This window comes from Eupeodes corollae, chromosome 2, assembly GCF_945859685.1.
Source record: "Eupeodes corollae chromosome 2, idEupCoro1.1, whole genome shotgun sequence".
Taxonomy (NCBI): domain Eukaryota; kingdom Metazoa; phylum Arthropoda; class Insecta; order Diptera; family Syrphidae; genus Eupeodes; species Eupeodes corollae.
This window is the reverse complement of record NC_079148.1, coordinates 101,750,570-101,772,240: the sequence shown is the minus strand read 5'-3', so window position 1 is coordinate 101,772,240 and position 21,671 is coordinate 101,750,570. Positions and strand designations below refer to the sequence as shown.

The 21,671-nt window shown below is 27.0% G+C and overlaps 1 protein-coding gene across 9 annotated transcripts; it reads left to right on the top strand.

Annotated features, from left to right (window-relative positions):
- The first annotated feature begins 4,818 nt into the window (after window positions 1–4,818).
- LOC129946144 (neuronal synaptobrevin) lies at window positions 4,819–21,271 on the top strand. Of its 9 annotated transcripts, none has more exons than XM_056056218.1 (7): window positions 4,819–4,934; window positions 5,354–5,444; window positions 5,538–5,667; window positions 11,576–11,717; window positions 13,494–13,652; window positions 13,979–14,030; window positions 18,694–21,271. In XM_056056218.1, coding segments are annotated over exons 3-7 (516 nt in total). In that variant the 5' UTR covers window positions 4,819–4,934; window positions 5,354–5,444; window positions 5,538–5,665; the 3' UTR covers window positions 18,855–21,271. The 9 variants fall into 9 exon arrangements, with proteins under 9 accessions (XP_055912193.1, XP_055912188.1, XP_055912191.1 ...); XM_056056219.1 differs by lacking the exon at window positions 4,819–4,934 and adding an exon at window positions 4,978–4,995; XM_056056217.1 differs by lacking the exon at window positions 4,819–4,934 and adding an exon at window positions 5,012–5,163.
- Window positions 21,272–21,671: the final 400 nt, after the last annotated feature.

Sequence of the window (21,671 nt, the reverse complement as noted above, 5' to 3'; positions counted from 1 at the left end):
ACTTATGTGCTGACCCGAACTAAGCCCAAGGGGGAAATCGGCTAAGTTAGTTTGTTATAGAAGACACGCAAAAGCATCCAAAATTATCATACAAAAAAGTTGGTCTTTTCATAGCAATGTAAATAGAGTTACAAGATACCTGCTAGATCAACAATCAAACTCTATTTAAAAATATTTCCTGTATTTTAAAATTTAAGAGTGTACCTGCCAAAAAAGGATGTTTTCAAAACGTTTTTGTCGTTTTACATAGCTCAAGAACCAGAAGAGATATCGACTTCAGGAACAAAGATCCAGAAAGGGCTCCCAAGAAAATCGCGTGTGTGGGTTTTTTTTTATCTACCGTCTTAAAAAAAGGTGAACATTTTTGGTGAACCCTAAATATCTTACGAACCAAAAACGCTAGAGACTTGAATTAAATTTTATATAATATATTGTAACGTGATACCAAACAAGTATATTTTTTGAAAAAATCCAATTAACGTCTTATTTTATAAATCAAACAAACTGAAAAAAAATTTGTCACCTGGAAAAATTTACGAATACAAAATGATTTTATCTCCAAAACAATTTTGTGCAACGAAAATAACGTTTTGAACATCTGGTTAAATTTTGAAACACATCGAATTGACAAAAAATAAAAACCTAAACCCAAAAATTAATAAAAGTTGGTAAAAATTGATTTTCGACTCAAATATCTTTTCAAAACTTTGAGATATTGGCTTCAGACTAATTTTATCTTTTAAAAAAATATTCTTTTCAACATTCAGTAACATTTTGAGAAAAATCGAATTAACAGTTAGATAAGAACTTAAAAGAAACTTTAACAAAAATTGGTAAAAATTGATTTTCGACTCAAATATCTTTTCAAAAATTTGAGATTTTACTTCCAACTAATTTTATCTTATAAGAAATATTGTTTTCAACATTTTGAAAATTTTGAAAAAATCTAATTGACAGTTTTTTTTTTACAAAAAATAAAAACCTAAAAACAAATACTAAAACTTTGTAAAAATTTACTTACGACTCAAATAGCTTTTAAAAATTAAAAATATTTTCTTCAACAGGAAATATTATTTTACAGAAAATATTATTTTTCAATAAATTCCAAGAGTCCGTTTTTTCATTTAAAAAAAAATCTACAAAAATAGTACGCAAATTTGGTAAAAATTGATGTTCGGCTCTTGATATCCCTCAAATTATTTTCTTTCATTCTCTCTTTGTACAAATTTAAGAAGTGCTACTAAAATTGGTAAAAATTTGTTTTTGACAAAAAATCTATTTACAAAACTAGATTTTCAAAGTAAACTATTTCTTATATATATAAAAAATGTTTTTTTATAATTTTTAGATTTTTAGGAATAATTCAAGTAACAACTTTTTTAACCCAACACGAAAACCTCCAAACTTTTAAGCAAGACAAATCGACAGACGATATGAAAAGTTATCAAGGTGGGTCGCACCACAGCCTCTTTTTTATACCGTGTAGAATTTAATGCTTTGGAAATTTAATGCTGTCTACTGTCGCAAAAGCTTAACCCTCCCCAATGCCACTATACATGGGTGGTACTTGCATCGAGGAGACTGTGAACAACTATCACTTTCTAGGTATGTGCATCACAAACTACTTGTTGTAGAGTGATCACATATTTGACATTGCCAAATATGCTGCTAAGTGTTTAGGTTTTTTTGGAAGTTGCAAGAAGTTTTTTACCTATTCTGATCTGGCCATAATTTACAAAGGTTTTATTTGTTTAAAACTAAATATAACTCTCATATTTGGGCTGGAGCCCCAATAACGCACTTGAGTCTTCTGGATATAATTAAAAAAAGAGGCTGGGATGCCACCCACACTGATAACTTCCCATCCCGTCTGTCAATTTTTCTTGCTTAAAAGTTTGTCTATATGTACTCGTAACAATTTTTACCAAACTTGCGTACTATTTTTTGTAGATTTAATTTTTTATAAAAAAAAACCGACTGTTGGATTTTTTTTATAAAAATTACTGAGTATCGAAAACAATATTTTATGTGAAATAAAATAAGTTTGAAGCCATAATTTTTAATTTTTGAAAAGCTATTTGAGTCGAAAATAAATTTTTAAAGAGTTTTAGTATTGTTTTTTTTTTTTTTTTGAGCTTTATTTTTTGTAAAAAAACTCTCAATTCGATTTTTCTCAAAATTTGTCCTAATGTTGAAAACAATATTTCTTATAAATAAAAAGTAAAAAGAAGCTATTATCTCAAATTTTTGAAAAGATATTTGAGTCGAAAATCATTTTTTACCAACATTTGTTAATTTTTTTTTTCGGTTTTTAATATTTTGTAAAAAAACTGACAATTCGATTTTTTTTCAAAATTTTACTGAATGTTGACAACAATATTTTTTGAAAGATAAAAGTAGTTTAAAGCCAAAAGCTACAATTTTTGAAAAGATATTTGAGTCGAAAATCAATTTTTACCAACTTTTATAAATTTTTTTTTAGATTTTTATTTTTTATAAAAAACTGTCGAGTCGATTTTGCGTAAAATTGTATCAGATGTCAAAAACATTATTTTTTGTTGCACAAAATTGTTTTGGAGATGAAATCATATTTTAGTCGTAAAATTTTGGAGGTGACACATTTTTTTATCAGTTTTTTTGATTTATAAAAAAACCTTTAAATGGATTTTTTTCAAGAAATATATTTCTTTGATATCACATTACAATTTATTATATTAATTCAAGTCTCTAGCGTTTCTGATATTTAGGGTTAAGTAAAATGTTCACCTTTTTTCAAACTGCTAGGGTAAAAAAAACCATCCACGCAATTTTCTTGAGAGCCCTTTCTGCATCTTTCTGACTTATTATCTGTATAACAAAATTTATTTGAAGTCGATATCTCTTCTGGTTCTCGAGCTATGGAGGACGAAAAAAACGTCGCGAACGTACGAACGAACATACACACGCACGCACAGACATCTTTCTAAAAATCTTTTATTTTGACTCTAGGGACCTTGAAACGTCGAGAAATGTCAAAATTTTCAGTTTGACAAATCGGACCCATTACAATAACTTCCTATGGGAAGTTAAAAAGAATTCAAAAATGATAGGAGATCGTTCTCTCACCGAGACATTTGCTTCTCTTGAACACGTGTGCAAATTTAAGCGTTCTAAAATTGTTATTAAATATAAATAATAATAACTAAGTTATAAAATTGGGCTTATTTATGTCGAAAACTGTATAGATGTTCCATAAATAGAAACTAAAAGGACAACAGCAAACTTAGTTGACGACGAAACTTGAGTATCTACAACGTTTGTACAAACTTTTTTTTTTTAAATGAAGACATTTATATAATTACATTCTCAGCAGAAAAGTAATTTTATACCAATTTTTTAAATAAGAAAACATTTTTAAAGAATTTCGACATATTTGACCTTTTGATATTTTCTATTTTTTAATATGAATATCAAAAAAAATATCAAAAAGACGGATTTCGTAATGAAATTACCGAATTTATAAAATCTGATATAAGATTGTATTACAGTCAACTATAAAATTTAGAACTTTTGCTATTTCTTGACGTTATCTTTAAAAAAATAGCCAGCATTGAAACTGAAGGTTTCTGACATTACTTACACACAGAAATAGTTGAAAGTTAATAGGCCCTAGCTCCCCATTTCATTTTAGAAAAATGAATCCAATTGATAATGATTATTTACCAAATTGACCGAAAATTATTGATGTCCTTTTAAAGAGAAAAAAAGTAAAAAAACATATGAATACATAATTTTATTTAACTCGGGCATGGCTGTGGGTTAGATTTCCAAAAAACAAAAAAAAAAACAAACAAATAAAAACAATTTAATTTAATCTTCTCAACAAATTTGTTGAATTATACAATATTAAAAGGAATTTACTGGATAAAATGAAAAACATACAAAAGTTGCCAGATAATATTTATTTAGGGTTTGTAAATATCGTGACGAAGCCTTTTTTATATTTTTGAAAACAAATTTTCTATTTGAAATTTTAATAGCTTTATATTTATTGAAAGGAAAACTAATTTGTACCGAAGAATTTTTAAGTTGAGTTATTTCTTTCTAAAAATCCACATATAATTCTTAATTAAAAATTCTATAATTCGTTTTTGATTTGCTCTCCTTTTCATTGTTCTGATTTATTTTGTGTTCCTTTGGAAGCTGTCATCTTTTGACATTTGTTAAAATAAAATAAACACTCATTGAGTTTTCCTAAAAATACTTGTTCCACCTTTTTAATTTGTAATGCTGCAAACTTTTTTTTAATTCCAAAGCGTTTATTTAATTTAATTTGATAATTTAATCATTTAACCAAATCTAATCCAATATCTCTCTCGGAACTGTCATTCCAAGACAATGAGACAACTTTCAAAACGGCTTCCCAATCATCTGAAAACGTTTTAGTTCTGTTTGATTTGTATGCTGAAGGAAAAGAAGGATTTGATTAATTCGATGGAAATTCACCATAAGAGTTCAAATTCGTATTATGGGTAGATTAAAACGGAACTGGCAACTCTTTTCGAAAAACATACCAAAAATCTCTCCTGTGTCCTTTCCCTTTCGCGCATGTTCGCCGAAAAAAAACTCACCAAATACTTTCAATAAAAGGTTTTCCGCAAAATGGTTCACAACCAAGCTAAAAAAAAAGCTTAGCATTCCTCCCAAAAGCCAAAGAAATAATATAACATCACGATTCACCACCTAACCTTCCATACCATACACCAAAAGAGGCAAATAAATTTTCATTCATGTAGACAGTAAGTTGGTAAAAAAGAAAATGTAAACGCATGCCCGTTTTCAACCTTAATATTCCTCAAGTCCAAATTCTCATTTGAGTGGGTTCCTTTTGCCTTCTACAACTACCCTCTCAGTCAGCAGCGAACATCTCTTAGTTGGAAAATTTTGTGTCAAATGTAAGTAAGATAAGTTTAAACTTATTTTAGAAGGTTTCACTGGAAAATTAGTCTTTTATGGGTGCAGTTTTTCTTCAATTTATTCCTGTTTTTTTTTTTCTCCCCCAAGTGATTTGCTTATAAAACTATAAAAATAAAATAAATTCAACAGTGTTTGGTGCTTATATAGAAAAATGCTTATGACTTTTTAGCTTATAGTGAATTTATATAGTTTTTTTCTTAAATGAAGGTGCTTCTTTTCTTTTGCTCAAAATCAATACTATATACTTATTTGATATTTTTAAGTTTTTTGCTTTAGGCTCAGATTTTGATTTTTATCTTCGTCTTTCCGCTTTGCTATTTAGAAATTTTTCCCCAATACTAATACCTCTAATATCATAGAAAAAAATTAATAGAAAAAATAATTAATTTTCCTGCAGTGTTCAAAAATTCTTGGTGGACATTTTGAGTGTGTTTCATAAGACTTAGAAAAGCTGCTGCCATTTCGAATTTGCCAAGACTCGAGTGTTTGTGAGTGCGTTTGCAGTACCTAACTACCATTGTTGGTGTAGAGTTAACTTTTTTATTCACCCCCGCACCCTCATCGGTCTTTTTTGAAAGCAGCCAACTAAAGAAAAAAGAACACACCGGAGGACTGACACTGCAATAAGAGGCCGAAAAAGCTTTTCTATCCGTTCGTTCGTTCGCTAGCTCGTTTCCACCGCACACATCACATACCGTCAACTTGAAAAATGTAAGTAAAATATCGATTTTCATATATAAGTTTTCTGCTGAATGTTTTCGACGAATTTGCTATAATACAAAAACTCTCGTGTCTCTGTCTCTGAATGTTTGAACGGTTTTAATGGTTTTTCTATATAAAATTCAATTACAATTGTGACGACATTCTTCATTGAGAAAATTATACAAAAAATTTGGAATGAAAATTTAAGAAAAAAAAAAACAACTAACAACGTTTGAAGAAAATAAATTAGTTTTACTGTAAATCAAGTCCTAAACTTGGTGGCATATAAAGGAAGACCAAATTTGTACATAGAAAGTCAATAGTTGTGTGGTCTTGATAAAAAATGTACGTAGCTAGATCCTGTATCTTTATTTTTATTATAGTTTTTCTCTAGTGAAAAAATGAATTAATCCTTTTTTTGTAAAAAATAATTTTAAAAAATTTAACAATAAAAAATAAATTACAACGAATGTAGGTAAAATATATTTTTTTTTTACATTTATTCGTATGTCCATATAAAAGTGACACATGAGCAACTTAATTATATGAAAAGATAGATACACTTACCCGTATCTACAAAAATGTACCTACATAGCTACATATAAGTAAATTGGAATGAATTTTATTTTATTTGTGATGAAATGACACGCATGAACCTTATTTAGGTACGTAATATTGGTCAATTTTCTCACATTTGGCACTGATGTCTTTGGTTTGTCCGTCCGTCGCGTCTTCGTCGTCATCATAAATATAAGAAAAACTAAATATTATACGTAGCTACTTATAAACTGGTGGCATTTTTATAATAATGTAGGTTAAAAAATCAATAATTTTATAAAATACAAATACATTCCATTAGTCATAAAAATACATTGCGTTTAAAAATTTATAAAACAAAAAAACACAACGGCAACAATACAAAATTCATTGTGTATTTTTCATTCGATTTATATTTATTGATTTTTATTTATTTAGTATTTTGTTGTTGAATATTATTTCAAATGGGGTGTGCACTGTGCACACTTTTATAATTTATACCGGCATAATATTGTTGTTGCAAATATATACCTACGTTGTTAAGGAATTTTTCTTTTTTGACAGACGTTATAGCTTCTTCTACGTTCATCTGTACTCAAAAATGTGTGGTTAATTCTCATGAATTTAATAAGTTTATTTCACATTGCGAAGAGTCATTACCATTTTATTTTTTCGTTTTTTAATTTCACCAATTGTACTTGGTAGGTGATGGGAAATGTTACAGGTGGACTAAGATTTCTTCAGTGTTTTCTATTAGACAGTAGAACAAAATTAATCATACAGAGAAAGTCATTTTTATTTGTTTAAGATTTAAGTTCGATAAATATCAATTTTCATAAAAATTACAATATATTAAAAACTATTTTTCTAAAATCAAAACCAACCTAAAGAAAAAATAAGTTGTTTTTTAATTTTACTTTTTGTTCGTAAAATAAAAATTTATACACCTACAATTATTTAAAATTCCATTTTTTGAAATTTTATATTCGGAGGATGGGGTTATTATAGTCAGTCCCTTCAGAAACTGATGTAAATTAAAAAAGTAAATCCTCAAGGTTTTGGTTTTAAAAATTTTAAACGTCCTATGATTTATTTTATATTTTGAATAAATATTTGTTATTTTTTCAATAAAACTTTATTTTGTTTCAATTACAGTAGTATGAGGTAAAAGAATTTAAAAATCATATTTTTTTAAAACTTTTATACAGTTCAAACCCTGAGTAACTTAAGCTTTATGTACATATGTATTACATAACATAATGGCTATTTTCATAGTTGTCAAAACATGTGCCAATATAAAATAAAGCTTTGTAATTAATTTTATTTAAAATTCATTATTTTAATTCGAACATTGGGCAAAATAGAACTCCAACTATTTTATGATGAATTGCTATACATAATAAAAAAAAAACTTCTTTGAGTTTGATTTATTGAGACATTTTGATATACTATCTTAACAAAAGAGACTGTTGGATTTTATAATTAGTTTTTCTTCTATTTTGTTTTGTTGATATTTATTTAATTATAAAGCAACTTGTAAATATAACAGGATTTATTACATTAAATATATAGAATATAAAAATGAATATGAAATTTTAATACATAGCTTAAGTTCAAAAAATTATGAAACATTACAAAAAAATTACATGTTTTTAATTATTAACCATTTCATAGATATACTTAAATTTTCTTAAATTATTAACCAACATTAAAATGGTTTTTACAATGTGAAAGGGAAAAATGACCATAAAATAAATAGGATACAGTTTAAGTTGCTGTAAGGGACATTTTTAGATGCATATGATGTGTATGAAAAAAAATTACCTTTGAGTTTTTAACTCTAAACTATAAGAATTTTTGTTGAATAAGAACCAGTAGTAAGTAGACTTTGCTTCTTTAACATAACCTTGACATGTAATTTACATGGAGAGCTAAAAAATTTCAATGTGATTTGCAAAGATTTATTAAAATTAGGTTATCAGTACATGCCACTTAGTTTTACAACATAAACACTCTACCATAATTCAATCGAAACAGTATTTTTAAATTACACAGTTATTATTTAAAAAAACATTTATTTTTGGCATACAAATCTTTTTAAATATGTACCACTTTTTATGATGTTTGAATTTAATAAACTTTAATATTTATTATGGGAAAAATTAGTCACGTAGAAATCAATTGAATGAGCATAGTTTTAAAGGTTGCCTTCGGGAAAATATTTAAAATTATACGCAAAATTTGCTTGTAAAACTCAAAATTGATTGTTTAATAGCAATTCATTTATTTTATAAAAATGTCAAAAATGCAACTTTTTCTAAAGAACGTGTTGACAGTTTGAAATACTGAAAATTTGTACAGATATGTAAAATTTAATATCTCGCAGCCATTTTATGAAGTTTCAAATCGGAAAAAAAATTGCTGATACATTAGCATTTTCTAACATTGACGAAGCAGTTTCAACTTTTTATAAGATCCTTAATAATTGTTTGGAAGAAAATGTACACTTAAAGAAATCAAGAAATACAAACTTTAGCCATCCTTTGCACCAAAGAATTGCGTTTTCTGCGTAACAGAAGAAATACGGCCTGGAAAATGTATCTCAAAATTCTGTCTTTAATCAACTTCTCTTTTTATGTTGACCTCTTTAACCAATTTAAGTCTCTTTTTAATTTTGTATATCCTTGTTATGTTACTGATTTAGGCACATCTTTGAAAAAGAATCCTAAAAAATATTGGAATTTTGTAAACTCTAAGAAAAAATTAGATGGCTTTCCAGTTAACTTCACTTACAAGAGCCTTTCAATAGATAAAACTGTTGATATCTGTAACGCTTTCACAACAAATTTCCGTGAGTCATATGTTAATCACCCTGGAGAAGTTGATAAAGTATTTTTTCATAATTTTCACTCCTTTTTGCAAACTAGCTGTAGTCACGAACCTGGCCCACAGAGTACGATCCTTGATCTTTTATCCGCGTTGAATGATGACTGTTCACCCGGTCCCGATGGTATTCTCCGGTAGTATTAAAAAAGTGTAATAATGCTTTAGTTGGACCCCTTACGTTCTTATTAAAACTTTCTCTAAAAACAGGCAAATTTCCTAGTATATGAAAAAAGTCATTTCTAATACCAATTTTCAAGAAAGGTAACAAGGCGGATATAAGCAACTACAGGCCCATTGCAAAGTTTTCTTGCATTCCTAAATTGTTTGAACAAGTTGTTTGTAAAAGTGTATCATTTTTTAGTAAGAATCTCATTCGCGAGCAGCAACATGGTTTTGTGAAAAAAGATCAACCGTTACAAATCTCCTCACATTTTCAAACATATGTCCAAACGCTTTAGAACAAGGTTATGAAGTTGACTATGTATACACTGACTTTTCTAAAGCTTTTGACCAACTTAGCCACAGTATTATTTTATTTAAACTTAAAGCTCTTGCTTTTTCACCATCCACAATAAAGTCCACCCATGATCGTATTCTTTGTATAATTGCCATGTTCGTCCTCATCTTAAATATGCTTGGCAGGTATGGACTCCCTATTACGAAATTCATAGAAAACGTATTGAATCTATTCAACATAATTTCATTCGCTTTGCCCTAAAGGGTTTTCCTTGAGATGATCCTTACGATCTGCCTCCCTATGAACATCGTATTCAGCTTCTTCAATTGCAATCTCTCCATCAAAGGCGTGTTAATAATGACTTAGTATTTTTTCATCAATTCTTTAATGGGGAAATTGATTCATTTTATATTTGCTATCTTGTGTACATTTAATTTACCGAGGCGGAACTCATCACCAGCGTATATTTGATTTTATACATATTGACTTCCATAGAACTAACCATGGGAAGAATGAAACTTTAAGTCTTATGAACATTTTATATAACTTAAACTGTACATCGATAGATTTAAATTTAAATAAGGTGGGATTAAAATCATTGTTTAGAACCAATGCTCTACTATCGTAAACGTTCTCATTTTATTTTTTGTTCTGTAATATTTAAAAGTTAATTATGTTTTGCATTTTGTGCGTGTGTTAGGCTATAGTTGCATTATTAAACAAATGAACTTATGATGATCCTCTGATCGTAATTTGACGCTTGCTATAAGCTTACTAATTTCTGAAAATTCTGAAGTGTAAAAAAAAAACAAATATGAAATTTTTCTGATTTATTGTCTAAAAACAAAATTAATACAACAGTAAGCTGTTTTGCTAGACTTGAGTAGTTAGGGAACTAAATCTGTTAAAGAAAAAAAATCTGTTTAACCAAATCAAAACCAAAAATGGCATTTTTTGACTCAAGGCCTTTTTACTTAACGCCAAGGAAACAGCTAAACAAACCGCATGAGTTGAGTTATGAGTGTTTTATTTTAAGGACTTTTTGTGTTAAAAATGACTTTTAAATACATCTTTGAAAATTAATTTAAAGATTGGTAACTTTTTCATTTCATAAAAAAGGATGTACGAACAGTAAAGTGTGTACTTCGTGTTCCTATTGCTTTTAAGTGAAACTTTAAAATGTTTTTCTTATTTTTTATTGATATGTTTATTTTACTTTTTTCACAAAGAATTCTTTAATATTAATAAATTTTATTATTTATAAATTTAATTTAAATACTTCTATTACTTTTTTATTTATGCTTCTATTTTAAAGGGGAAAGTGAGTTTTGTTTGAATAATAATTATTTATATCTGTTTTTAATTGTTTTATTCTTTAATTCCTTTTATTTTCATAAAATAATGCTTTCTTTTGATGTTCCTATAGAAAGTGAGTTTTGTTTTCTGTACTTTTACATAATTTTATATCGACTAAATAACATTTTTTTTATTTTAAAAATTGTTTTGCCAAACACCAAAATTGATTAATTTTAAAGAAAAGAGTAAGTCTTTTGTTTATATTTTTAGTTATTATTTTATTATCCTCAGTTTATTATACTTTTATTATATGAAAACATTTAATTTCTTTCTTACTTACTTTTATTTTGTGTCTTCTAATCTAACAACCGATTTTGTATTAAAGAAAAGAGTAAGTTAATTCTTAATTTAACATAAATTCGTGCCTATTGTTGGTAACATTAGTTTTCCTCAATTTTTGGATCATTAGATATTTTTTCGGAATACATTCTCCTGCACCAAATATAATTCATTGAGTAAAATATAGTAATATTTTGAGGTTGTATCTATGTATTTAAAAATAATGAACAGAAAAACAAGACAGACAAAATATATACCTAGATAATATTTGATTTTTATGAAAAATATAAAAATTCTTTTGAAATCTTAAAGTACTGCTCGATCCCTAAATATGTACTCATTTGGTTTGATCAAGTTACTAATAATTTATTTTGGTGTTCAACTTTCTTGTATGTTCTAAAGGGCGGATCCAGCAGCAGAAGCCGCAGCAGCACCAGCAGCACCAGCTGGAGAAGGAGGCGATGAAATCGTCGGAGGACCAAGAAATCCTCAGCAGATTGCTGCTCAAAAAAGATTACAACAAACACAGGCACAAGTCGATGAGGTAAGATTTAAAAAAAGTGAAACTTTGAAAAGTTTGAATTTATTTTTGAATTTCTTGAGTTTTAACGAAATTTTCGTATTTATTGTTTATTAAAAAAGTGTAATTTTCAAGTGTGTTATCATGAAAAAAGTATGTTCTTAAAAATCTTGATTTATCAAATATTTTAAAAAAATCCTCATAATTTTTAATTTTGGAGTCCTCTTTTCTATTTGAAGTTTTCGAGATACTTATGAATATTTTCAGAAATTTTAAAAGAAAATAAAAGTACTCAGCACCACTGGCTGTCCATTTCCTTTGAAAGTTTAAAATTTATTTTTGCACCTCTTGTTACAGTTTGAGTCTTTGACTCTGAATACTTCTACATTATTTTTTGGCAGTTGCTTTTAATTTCTTGGCGTTCTTCTTGTACCCCATTGAAAAATATCTGTCTTTTTGCTTTTGCAACCACGGTACATATCGTTTTATTTCACGTCTCTATTTCAAAAGAAAATGTAAAAAATGTCTATATAAATATAAAAATCTTAACTTCCTTTTAAGAATTTTGCAAACCAAGTGATGAACGGTGGCTTGCTGGACTTTAAATTGATCCTTTTTATTTGCATTAAGGGTGTCATCTTATGTGACAACCTGTATTTTAAGGAAGTTTTAGAATTTTTTTTTACGACCAGTAAATAGATACAACTTTATTAAGTTTATTTTCATTTATTAACATAAATCGACAGTATACATATAAAATTTGAATAAAAATATTGTAAAGACCACGAGTTACACCGGAGTGAACAACTCCACCTCGAAAAAATGGGCTCGCACTTCCTCCACGATTCCGGCTGACTGGTTTATCTAAAACAAAAAAAATAAACGGTGTCTTAATCTGTGAGCCTAAATGGATGGAATGAACTATCATCAAATGAATATGCCAAAAATTGGACTTTTGGGATACATTTAAAAAAAAGTCGCGAATTTTGGTTTTTTGCTATAAAAAAATCAAAATTTTTATAATTTTTGCTTGTCGATAGTTTATTCACTGCGTTTTCATGTGCTGAATCCAACCCATCAAATTTCAAGTCATTCAGTCAAGTATCTCAAGTGTTTGAGATACGATGAAGGAAAGTTTGAAAAACACAGTTTTAAGAAAAACTCGTTTAAAGTTTCAAGTCCTCTTAACTATGAAAATATCAACTTCCCTTTCAATCAGCGATGCCTGTTCCATAGAGTATTCCTTCCTCTTCTTCTTGAAACTCTTTCAAAGCAGATTATTAAGCTCTTGAATCAATTCTGGCTTGTTTAACGGCATCACTTACGCTCATAACGTGAGATTCGCTTTTCATCACGTTCCTCAACATAAGTATGGGCCTCACGGCCTATGGAGCATCCCATAGCCGACATTACTTACAAATTATCCTCGAAACCTTCATTAAATATTTCCTGAATAACTTTATCAGTAAATTTACCTGGTCCTTTTCCACCGATTCCTTTATTTGTTTTATCTTTTTTAACAGCCCGAAGTCGTGTCTTTAAAACGACTTCGAATTTTGAAAAATCCATTAAGTACCGTATTCTAGATTTTTTGAACCCATCACATGGGTTGAACCCTTAAGAATATTTTGTTTTTAATCATAACCGCCATACACAGCTTAATGTGAAGTTCAAAAATCAAGTAAAATCCTCCTTAATAATAATTGTTTATTGTAAAACTAATTTTTAATTAAGTCTCTAAAATATAAGTAAACATACAAATTTAAAATATAACCTAAAATATTTAATTTTTTTTTAAAGGTTGTTGATATTATGAGAACAAATGTAGAAAAAGTTCTTGAAAGAGATCAAAAATTATCAGAATTGGACGATCGAGCTGATGCCTTACAACAAGGTGCTTCACAATTTGAACAACAGGCTGGAAAACTAAAACGAAAATTCTGGCTGCAAAATTTAAAGGTAAACAAAAAATAAAAGAGAATCCACAAACTTTTGTTGTTATAGTAATTCGTATTTATAAAAGCAACTCTCAATATAGTTGCGGTATTATAGTCCCTCGGTGTCTAATAAAGTACGAAATTGTGCAAATCCTAAGCAAGTTCTAAAAGCTTATAGCTTAAAATGAATCAATTCAAGATTGCATATCCTAACCCTTATAAATATCTTTTCGATATTTAGAAACATTGTAACTTAACGCAGTCCCTAAAATGCTTTTATAAATACGACTATATGTATGTTTAAAAAATTACTATTTTTATTACATTCATTTAAATTATTTCTTATAGATGATGATCATAATGGGCATCATTGGTCTGGTAATAGTCGGAATCATCGCAAGTAAGTTAAAGCATTTCTTAATATTCCTTGTTCAATCAAATATAACAAATATAAGTCTTTTGTATGTTTTTCAACATATTTTCAAACGTGCCACAATATTAAAAGAAAAATATATATTTTTACAAATATTAAAGATCTTATTTAAGTTTATATTAAATCACTTAAATCATATCATTTAATCCATTGAAATTGAAACTAATTTTTATTCATTTACATAACTTCAAGTAGAGCTATTAAAACACTCACAAATTTTAAACACAAAATAAATCGATCAAATTAATCGAAAAAATGATTTCCATTTCAAAAGTAATTCATTTTATCAGAAAATCATTTAATGGCTCAGATTCGAAGAAATATTGCTAAGAAAATGATGTTCTAAGTTAGTTGCATTGTTCTGTGTGATTAAATATATGCTTAGATACTTCCAATCGTTTATTACACTAAACAAATAATGTTCATTAAGATTAAACATATTCTTTACATATTACTCAACCTAGTTAATTTTTTGATTTTGTTTGTTCCGTTCATGTTGTTTTTATTAGTTTAGCCTTGAAAAAAATCAAACGCTACCGCTGATTAAACCTAAAATTACTTCATGCAGCTGTTATTTTGTCAATAAGAGATTAAAATAACAACACATAATCAAGCTGATTATGTGCTTTAAGCCGTTTACATAAATGTTTCTAAAACAAAACTTTAAGTTTGCTTTAAATTTAAATTTATAAACAAAATTATAAGTTAAAAAACAAAACAAGTTGTTATGTTTTCCATTGTTAATTTTGGATTTTATCCTCATAAACAATATGAACAATTATTTGTGTATCAAATAAGTTTTCTTGCAGTCAATTATTCCATGAAAGATCGATTTAACTTTTTGCTTTAGAAGATCGGTTTTATTTGAGTTTTGACAGGTTGGCATTGGTGTCACTAAAAATCTTCAGAGATCATGTTTCCATCATATTCATATGTACAAAACATAAGCACTATTATATGAGTTCAATAGCAGATATCAAAGCTATTTGAACTTTTAAAATTTCTTCATATTTAAAATTTAATTTTCTAGTATTTCGAGTCGAAACGATTGGTCTACAAAGTCAAATAAAAAACGACCTGCTTAAACGGTGCAAAAAAAATAATTTATGTAATGCCAATTTCGTTAAAAATTTCTATAGATTATTTTGAGCAAAAAGGTATTTCATGAAATCAAGTTTTTAATTACATATATCTCGTAATGTTACATTTTGGGTTAAAACGATTTTGACGATATCAACTCAGGTTGAAAAATAGTTCTTTTTGAAAGACTTAAGGAAAAAAATCTCATCGTAAAGCCAAAATATTTGATAAACTAGAATAAGCTTTTGTAATGTTGGCATTAAATTAATCTCATGCTAGCAATCACAATAATAATTGTTTTTAAATATCACTACATTAATTATTGTAAATTATAAATAAGCCAAAAATCATAGTGTGTATTTTATTGTATACTAGTGGATACATTTAACATGGATTTTTTAAATTAAATTATATATGATTTGAAAAATACGTAATTTGAAATTATTTTACAGAGAAAGATGAGAAAGATTAAAACTTCTAAAAGTTACCATAGGTATTTAAAAACGAAAATACAAAATATGTATAAATAGCAGTATCGCTAAATGAATGTGAAATTAACATTTTGTAACATAAGGTTGTAATTGTAAAATTGCTTTGAAATTTACATCAATTCTATATTAAATAAGGGGTCTGTTCTGACTAATTTTTTCAAAAACATTGCATCAGAAATAAGTATTATGATTATTCACAAATTAGTTTTGCATCTGGCGGGTAGATGTCCAAGTTTCAAATAGATCATTTAAAATCGTATTAATTAGAATTCTCGAAGAGCTACGCAGTGTGTATTAGGGCTACCTTTCTTAAATACATATTTGAAAAAACTTAAAGCACTTAGCTTTACAAAACTTTCGTATGTAGATTTATGGAAAACATTAACTACGATTTTAATATTTCTTACCAAACAAAATATCAACGAAAGAATCCGAAAGTTAATCACATTGTACCTGAGGTTTTATAACAATTACCAATTTGGAACTGTCACTTTTTACACACATTTATATGTAGAGTTAAACAAATGCATTTATTAAGGACTCCGGTGTTTTGATGTTATCACGTATAGTTATGTATTATTATTTATAATAATAATGTATTCGGATTGGAACACGATCCAAAAAGAAAAAACTATTAAAATTACAACATATTTAACTTAAAAATGGAAAATATTTGGCCTGACATAAGGTACTTGAAGGTAAAATCAGTTTCTAATATCTGATAGGCCAGCTGTCCAAAAATTGCCTGGACAGTTGTTCAAGTAAAATCTCCCTCACTTTCAAGTCAAAATATCAGCTGGTCACATCATAACTATATTCGTTGAGCTAAAATCATAAATTTTGTATATCTATGATTTATTCATTTTTTACATTATTTAATTTAAAAGTTTTTACTAAAAGAATTCTTATCAAATTAGAAATAAAATGAGTATTATTTAACTACGCAACGCATTATTGTTTTTATCGTAACGCATTATTGTTTTTATCGTAGTAAAGAGTATCCAAAGGATTTAATATTTTCCAAACTTGAAATTCATGAGACCTCAAAAAGTAACAAGTTGCCTTAGTCCAAATTACTTTCAAAGAAAGCAGTTGACTTTAAATGAAGTCACTTGTGTTGCCTAAGACCACACAAATTAGTTTCCGATTGACGTTTTTTCTTTTTTAGTTCAGAGCAGAGCTTGAACTGTCAAAAAAATAAGTGTGTTTCTTTTTAAGTTCTGATCGTTCAGATCTTCAAATTCGTGTCTTTTTTTAGTTCTGAACATGTTCAGAGCGCGCTCTGTGAGCTCAGAATAAAATAACAAAATAAACGGAGTTATTTGCTGAATACAAACAATTTGATGTTTGAAAGCCGGGAAATTAAAAACAATTCTCGTCAAAACAATAAAAATGGCGGAAGAGGCTGGTCGCTGTAGTGCAGAAGGAAAGATAATTTAGAAAAAACATATAGCATTTTTATGAATCAAATTTATTTCAGGCGTCAAATGGACCAACGCTTTTACTGTTTTTTTAATTATTTTTGGTTAAAGAAAATTTTGAACGCCTTCAAACAGACGGAATTTCAAATCATGACAGTTTATTGCTCAAGTTGTATCATTATTAAATCAAAAAGCTCTGAACATACTCTGCTCTATTCTACTCTGTTGGTTTAAACTAAAAAGGAAAAACGCCAAATGAAATACAACAATAAGTGGCAACTAAATAAATATACATATCGGCATTAAGGCCAACCTTACACTTAAAGTTAACAATGGCGTCTACACTTTCTGATGCCAAGTTTTAAAAAAGACGAAAAAGATAATCTTTAAAAGACAAATTAATAATCCCATAGACTAAGTTCAAAATGTTATGAATAAAACAAAATTTCTACTAAGTCACGTTTATTAAGTTAAACCATCCAAGAAGGGGGTTTAGCGAAAGAATAAGATCCAAATGTGTCATATTTATTCTGAAATAAAAAGATTTGTCGAGTTTTTAAACCGATTCCAATTATTGAACAATCAGCTATCAACCAACAGAAAAAGAAAAATATACAAAACCAACAATTCTCCACCGAAAGTGCTAAGCTAGGTTTTCCAATTAAAATTTGAGGAAACTTATTGAGGTTGTTAACGATGACCTAAATAGAGACACAAGAGGTGGACAAAAAACAGACACAATAAAAACAATTGAAAAATGATAGTAATTTTGACAGAAACATATAAACTCATAAAACAAGAGCATTCTTAGGTGTGTTTACGGATCATAACAAATTACTGTCAAAACCCATACGAAAAAAAGTCTGCGGAACTTCGTGGAAATTTCAAGTTATAGTAGTAGATTTTCTTAAGGGATTCTGTGTAAACAGCTTAGCTGTTATTCCCGGATTTAGTATATAAACTCGCGGAATAAGGAGGAATAAGCGTTTTTTTATTATTTTGGCTGTAAATGTTTAAGTTGGGTTAGTAGAGGTCCTAAGAATCGTGAATCGCTGTTATTCATTCTCACTCTGTGATGTGAATTTTTGTCCTCACTGTGGTGTCTCTTCTATTTCGTATTGAAATTTTGCACTATATTTTAAAAAATATTAATTTCGTGGCACAATTTCGTGCCACTCCAAAACAAAAAGTATACCCAAATATCGTTTTCAATCTTGAGCCAAAAAAATATGTCTCAGCTTGATAACATGTTTGTAAAATGTATACCTTAAAATTATGTCGAGTCTCTTTTATGTTTTTTAAAGTTTTCAGTCCATTAAAAATTTATAAGTTAAATAGAAGGTTCAATTATCAAGTCATCAAAATGCAGGATGTCTATATCTCCTTCACTGCCTAGAAGTATTAGACATTTTTAGCTTTTTCTACCTTACCTACAAATATTCATAACCTAACATCGTTAATAAAAACGAATGTTGAACTAAAAAAAAGCAAAGTTATTGCTAAAAAATGTGTATTTGTTTTATTAGCTGTATCGCTTTTAGGTGCAAAATAAATTATTTATAATTTTAATGAAATTTACTAATATTACTATTTTTTATATTTTTTCCTCGTACACAAAAAAAATTATACAAACTATAGACAAACTAGGATTAATAGGTGGCGAACAACCCCCACAACAAATGTACATGCCACCACCACAATACATGCCTCCCCCACAGCAAGCTCCAACCGGAAATCAAGGTGCTCCAGCACAGTTGGTACAAGATTCATCTCATCACTCCGGTAAAACCGTAGAATAAATTAAAACAAAAATAAAATAAAAACAAAAATATTAATTAATTAATTAAACAGAATAAAAAACTTTATTATTAATTAAAACAAAAAATACAAAAAAAATATACAATTTATGGTTCAGTATAAATTCATTACAAGAAAACAAAAAGATAAAACTATGTAATGAGAATGTTTTAAGATGAAAAATAAAATACTAATAGAAATTCTCAAACATTAAAAATAATAAAACAACAACATATTATATATATATTGAAGTAGGTATATTCTATGTATATTTATGTATGTATATATATGTTTTTATAGACATATATGTATATATTTTTGAATATTTAAATGATTTAAGCTCAGTTATGTTGCAGTTTTTGTTTTTTGACTTAAATAATTAAAAAAATATATAAAACAAAAAATTTATTTACTAGAGCTTAGATATGTATATTTTTAAAATATAACAAAAATGCTTCAATTAAACTGCACTTTAAGTTAAAAATAGAAAAGCCAGATGTGCAATGAATTCAAGTTTTGTTCTTAGTTTGATTTTAATTCTCACAATTTTTGAACTTTTAAGCCTTCCTATCAGGTTTAGTGCAACGTTCTAAACATGCACTTTAAGATATGTCAAATTGGCAGTTAATGACATTAAACAGAGAAAATGACATTATAAACTATGACATTTTCCTATTCCGAAACATTGTGAACACTTCAAAGCCGAGTGACCAAGTCAATGGAAAATGACATAAGTTACTATGTCAAACATTTAAGATACAAAATTGTTTACTAAACTGGAAACACAAAATCAATTATTACAAATAAAAAACAAAGGAGTGGTATTAAAACTCCACCCTGCGAATATTCGCTTCGGAGGTTTCTTAACCTTTTGCTAAGAGATGTTCACTGGGGACTACCTCAAGGTAAACGATTTTATTAGTTTTGGTATCTTATGTTTTTTTTAATTTTTAATTTTTTTTAAAGCTTGCATAGATTGTCAATTTTAATGCCTTTTTTAAACATTTTTTTCTTTTGTAAAATAAAATTTAATGAAAAAGAGTAAAAGCTAATATTTTTAAAGAAATTAATACAAAATACTCTTTAATAATAATAAAAAATTCAATAATTAAATTTACATACAAAAATAGAAACAAAAATATCAACAAAACAAAATGAAATAAGAACAAAATTATGAGAAAATTTCAACGATTTAATTTTTAAATTTATTTAAATATAAACTAATACAATAATAATTGTATATTTAATTATTATTATTATTGTTATATAATACATTATTAAATACAATCTGAATATCAATGTGAATCTATGTGTATGTAAATAAAAAAAAAAAACAAATAATAATAAAACTATATATACAACAATTTAAACATATAAATTCTTTTTTTTTATTTTAAGTTCTTGTTTTTCAGTTTTCTATATAGTTAAATGTACCTACAACAATTTTATCTTTATATAAATGTATAATATGTCATATTACAAAATTTCAATTAGAAAAAATATAATAAAAATAAACGTTTAATAAGGAATTAATAAAAACAAAAATAAGAAAAGAAACAAAAGCATTTTAATGAAATTTTTAATAGGAACATTATATTTAAACAAAATAAAAAATAAAACCATGCTTATTTGAACAAAATAAAAAACAAAATAAAATCGGGCAAGTTCACAATAGTGGAGCAAAACTATACAGTGGGAAATGTAAAGAAATATATTATATACAAATAACAAAAAAACTATTTTTCTTTACTATTATTTCTGGGGTTTCTTGTTAATTTTATTAAATATTTATATAGAATACAGTTTATATTATAATTAACAAAACAAACAAAAATTTTAAAAATTTCTTAATTATTATTTTTGTTTTTGTTTTATTTTATAAAACTACAGTCGTCAAAACACTAGACAAAAAAAAGACACTTTAAAACAATAAAAAAGGGAATTTTATAGATTAAAACCAACAAAAGAACATCAGAAACAAAAATTAATATATTACCCAATTTTCATGTTTATGTGAAATAAAATATATAAATACATTTCAATTAAAAAAATAAATAAAAGTAAAACTACATTGAACTATATATTAAAATTTGTCAAAGAGAAAATATACTATAATGCTATAATAAAAAAAAAAATACATTGGGTAATATTGAAATTGTTTTAAATTAAATGACAAAAATATAAATTTAAAAATTTAATATAATTATAACAACAAAAAAAAGCAAATTCAAAGGGAATCATAACAAACAAAATAAAATATATTGTATATCGATGGGAAAATAAAGAAAACAAAATTACAATATAGTAACAAAAACCAAAATATAGTGTTGTATAAATAAATAGTACATGCATTGTATATGAATATTGAATATACTTATTATAAATATATTATAAATATAAACGATAATAAATTGATTAATTGCACCTACTTATAATTAAATTAAAAAAATTAGTGTTTTAATTTGGTATTCTTTGCATTATGTAAAGGTCTTTTGTGAGTTCTGACAGTTAATGGCGGTGAGCAATAAAAATGAGATGTCGGTTAGGGTGGAGCAAGAATGTATGAAATTTTTTTTTTTTGAGATTGGAAATTCTAATAGGGGGGCATTGGTGCCTTATATTAAAAGAAAAATAAATGTTGTTTTTCAATTAATTTGGTTAAGATCTTCTGCCCCCGCACTGACTTCAAAAATCAAAAGTTGATACAAGATTTTAGTAAACAGATATGGCTGAAAATAGTATAAGATAAATAGATAGAAAACATTGTCCAAAATATACTCCTGATGATTAGAATTGTAATTCAATATAAAGAAAACATA

Coding starts and splice junctions, on each gene's coding strand:
- LOC129946144 (XM_056056218.1), top strand. Junction 11,718..13,493: donor CACAGGCACAAGTCGATGAG/GTAAGATTTAAA, acceptor TTTTTTTTAAAG/GTTGTTGATATTATGAGAAC. Junction 13,653..13,978: donor TCTGGCTGCAAAATTTAAAG/GTAAACAAAAAA, acceptor TATTTCTTATAG/ATGATGATCATAATGGGCAT.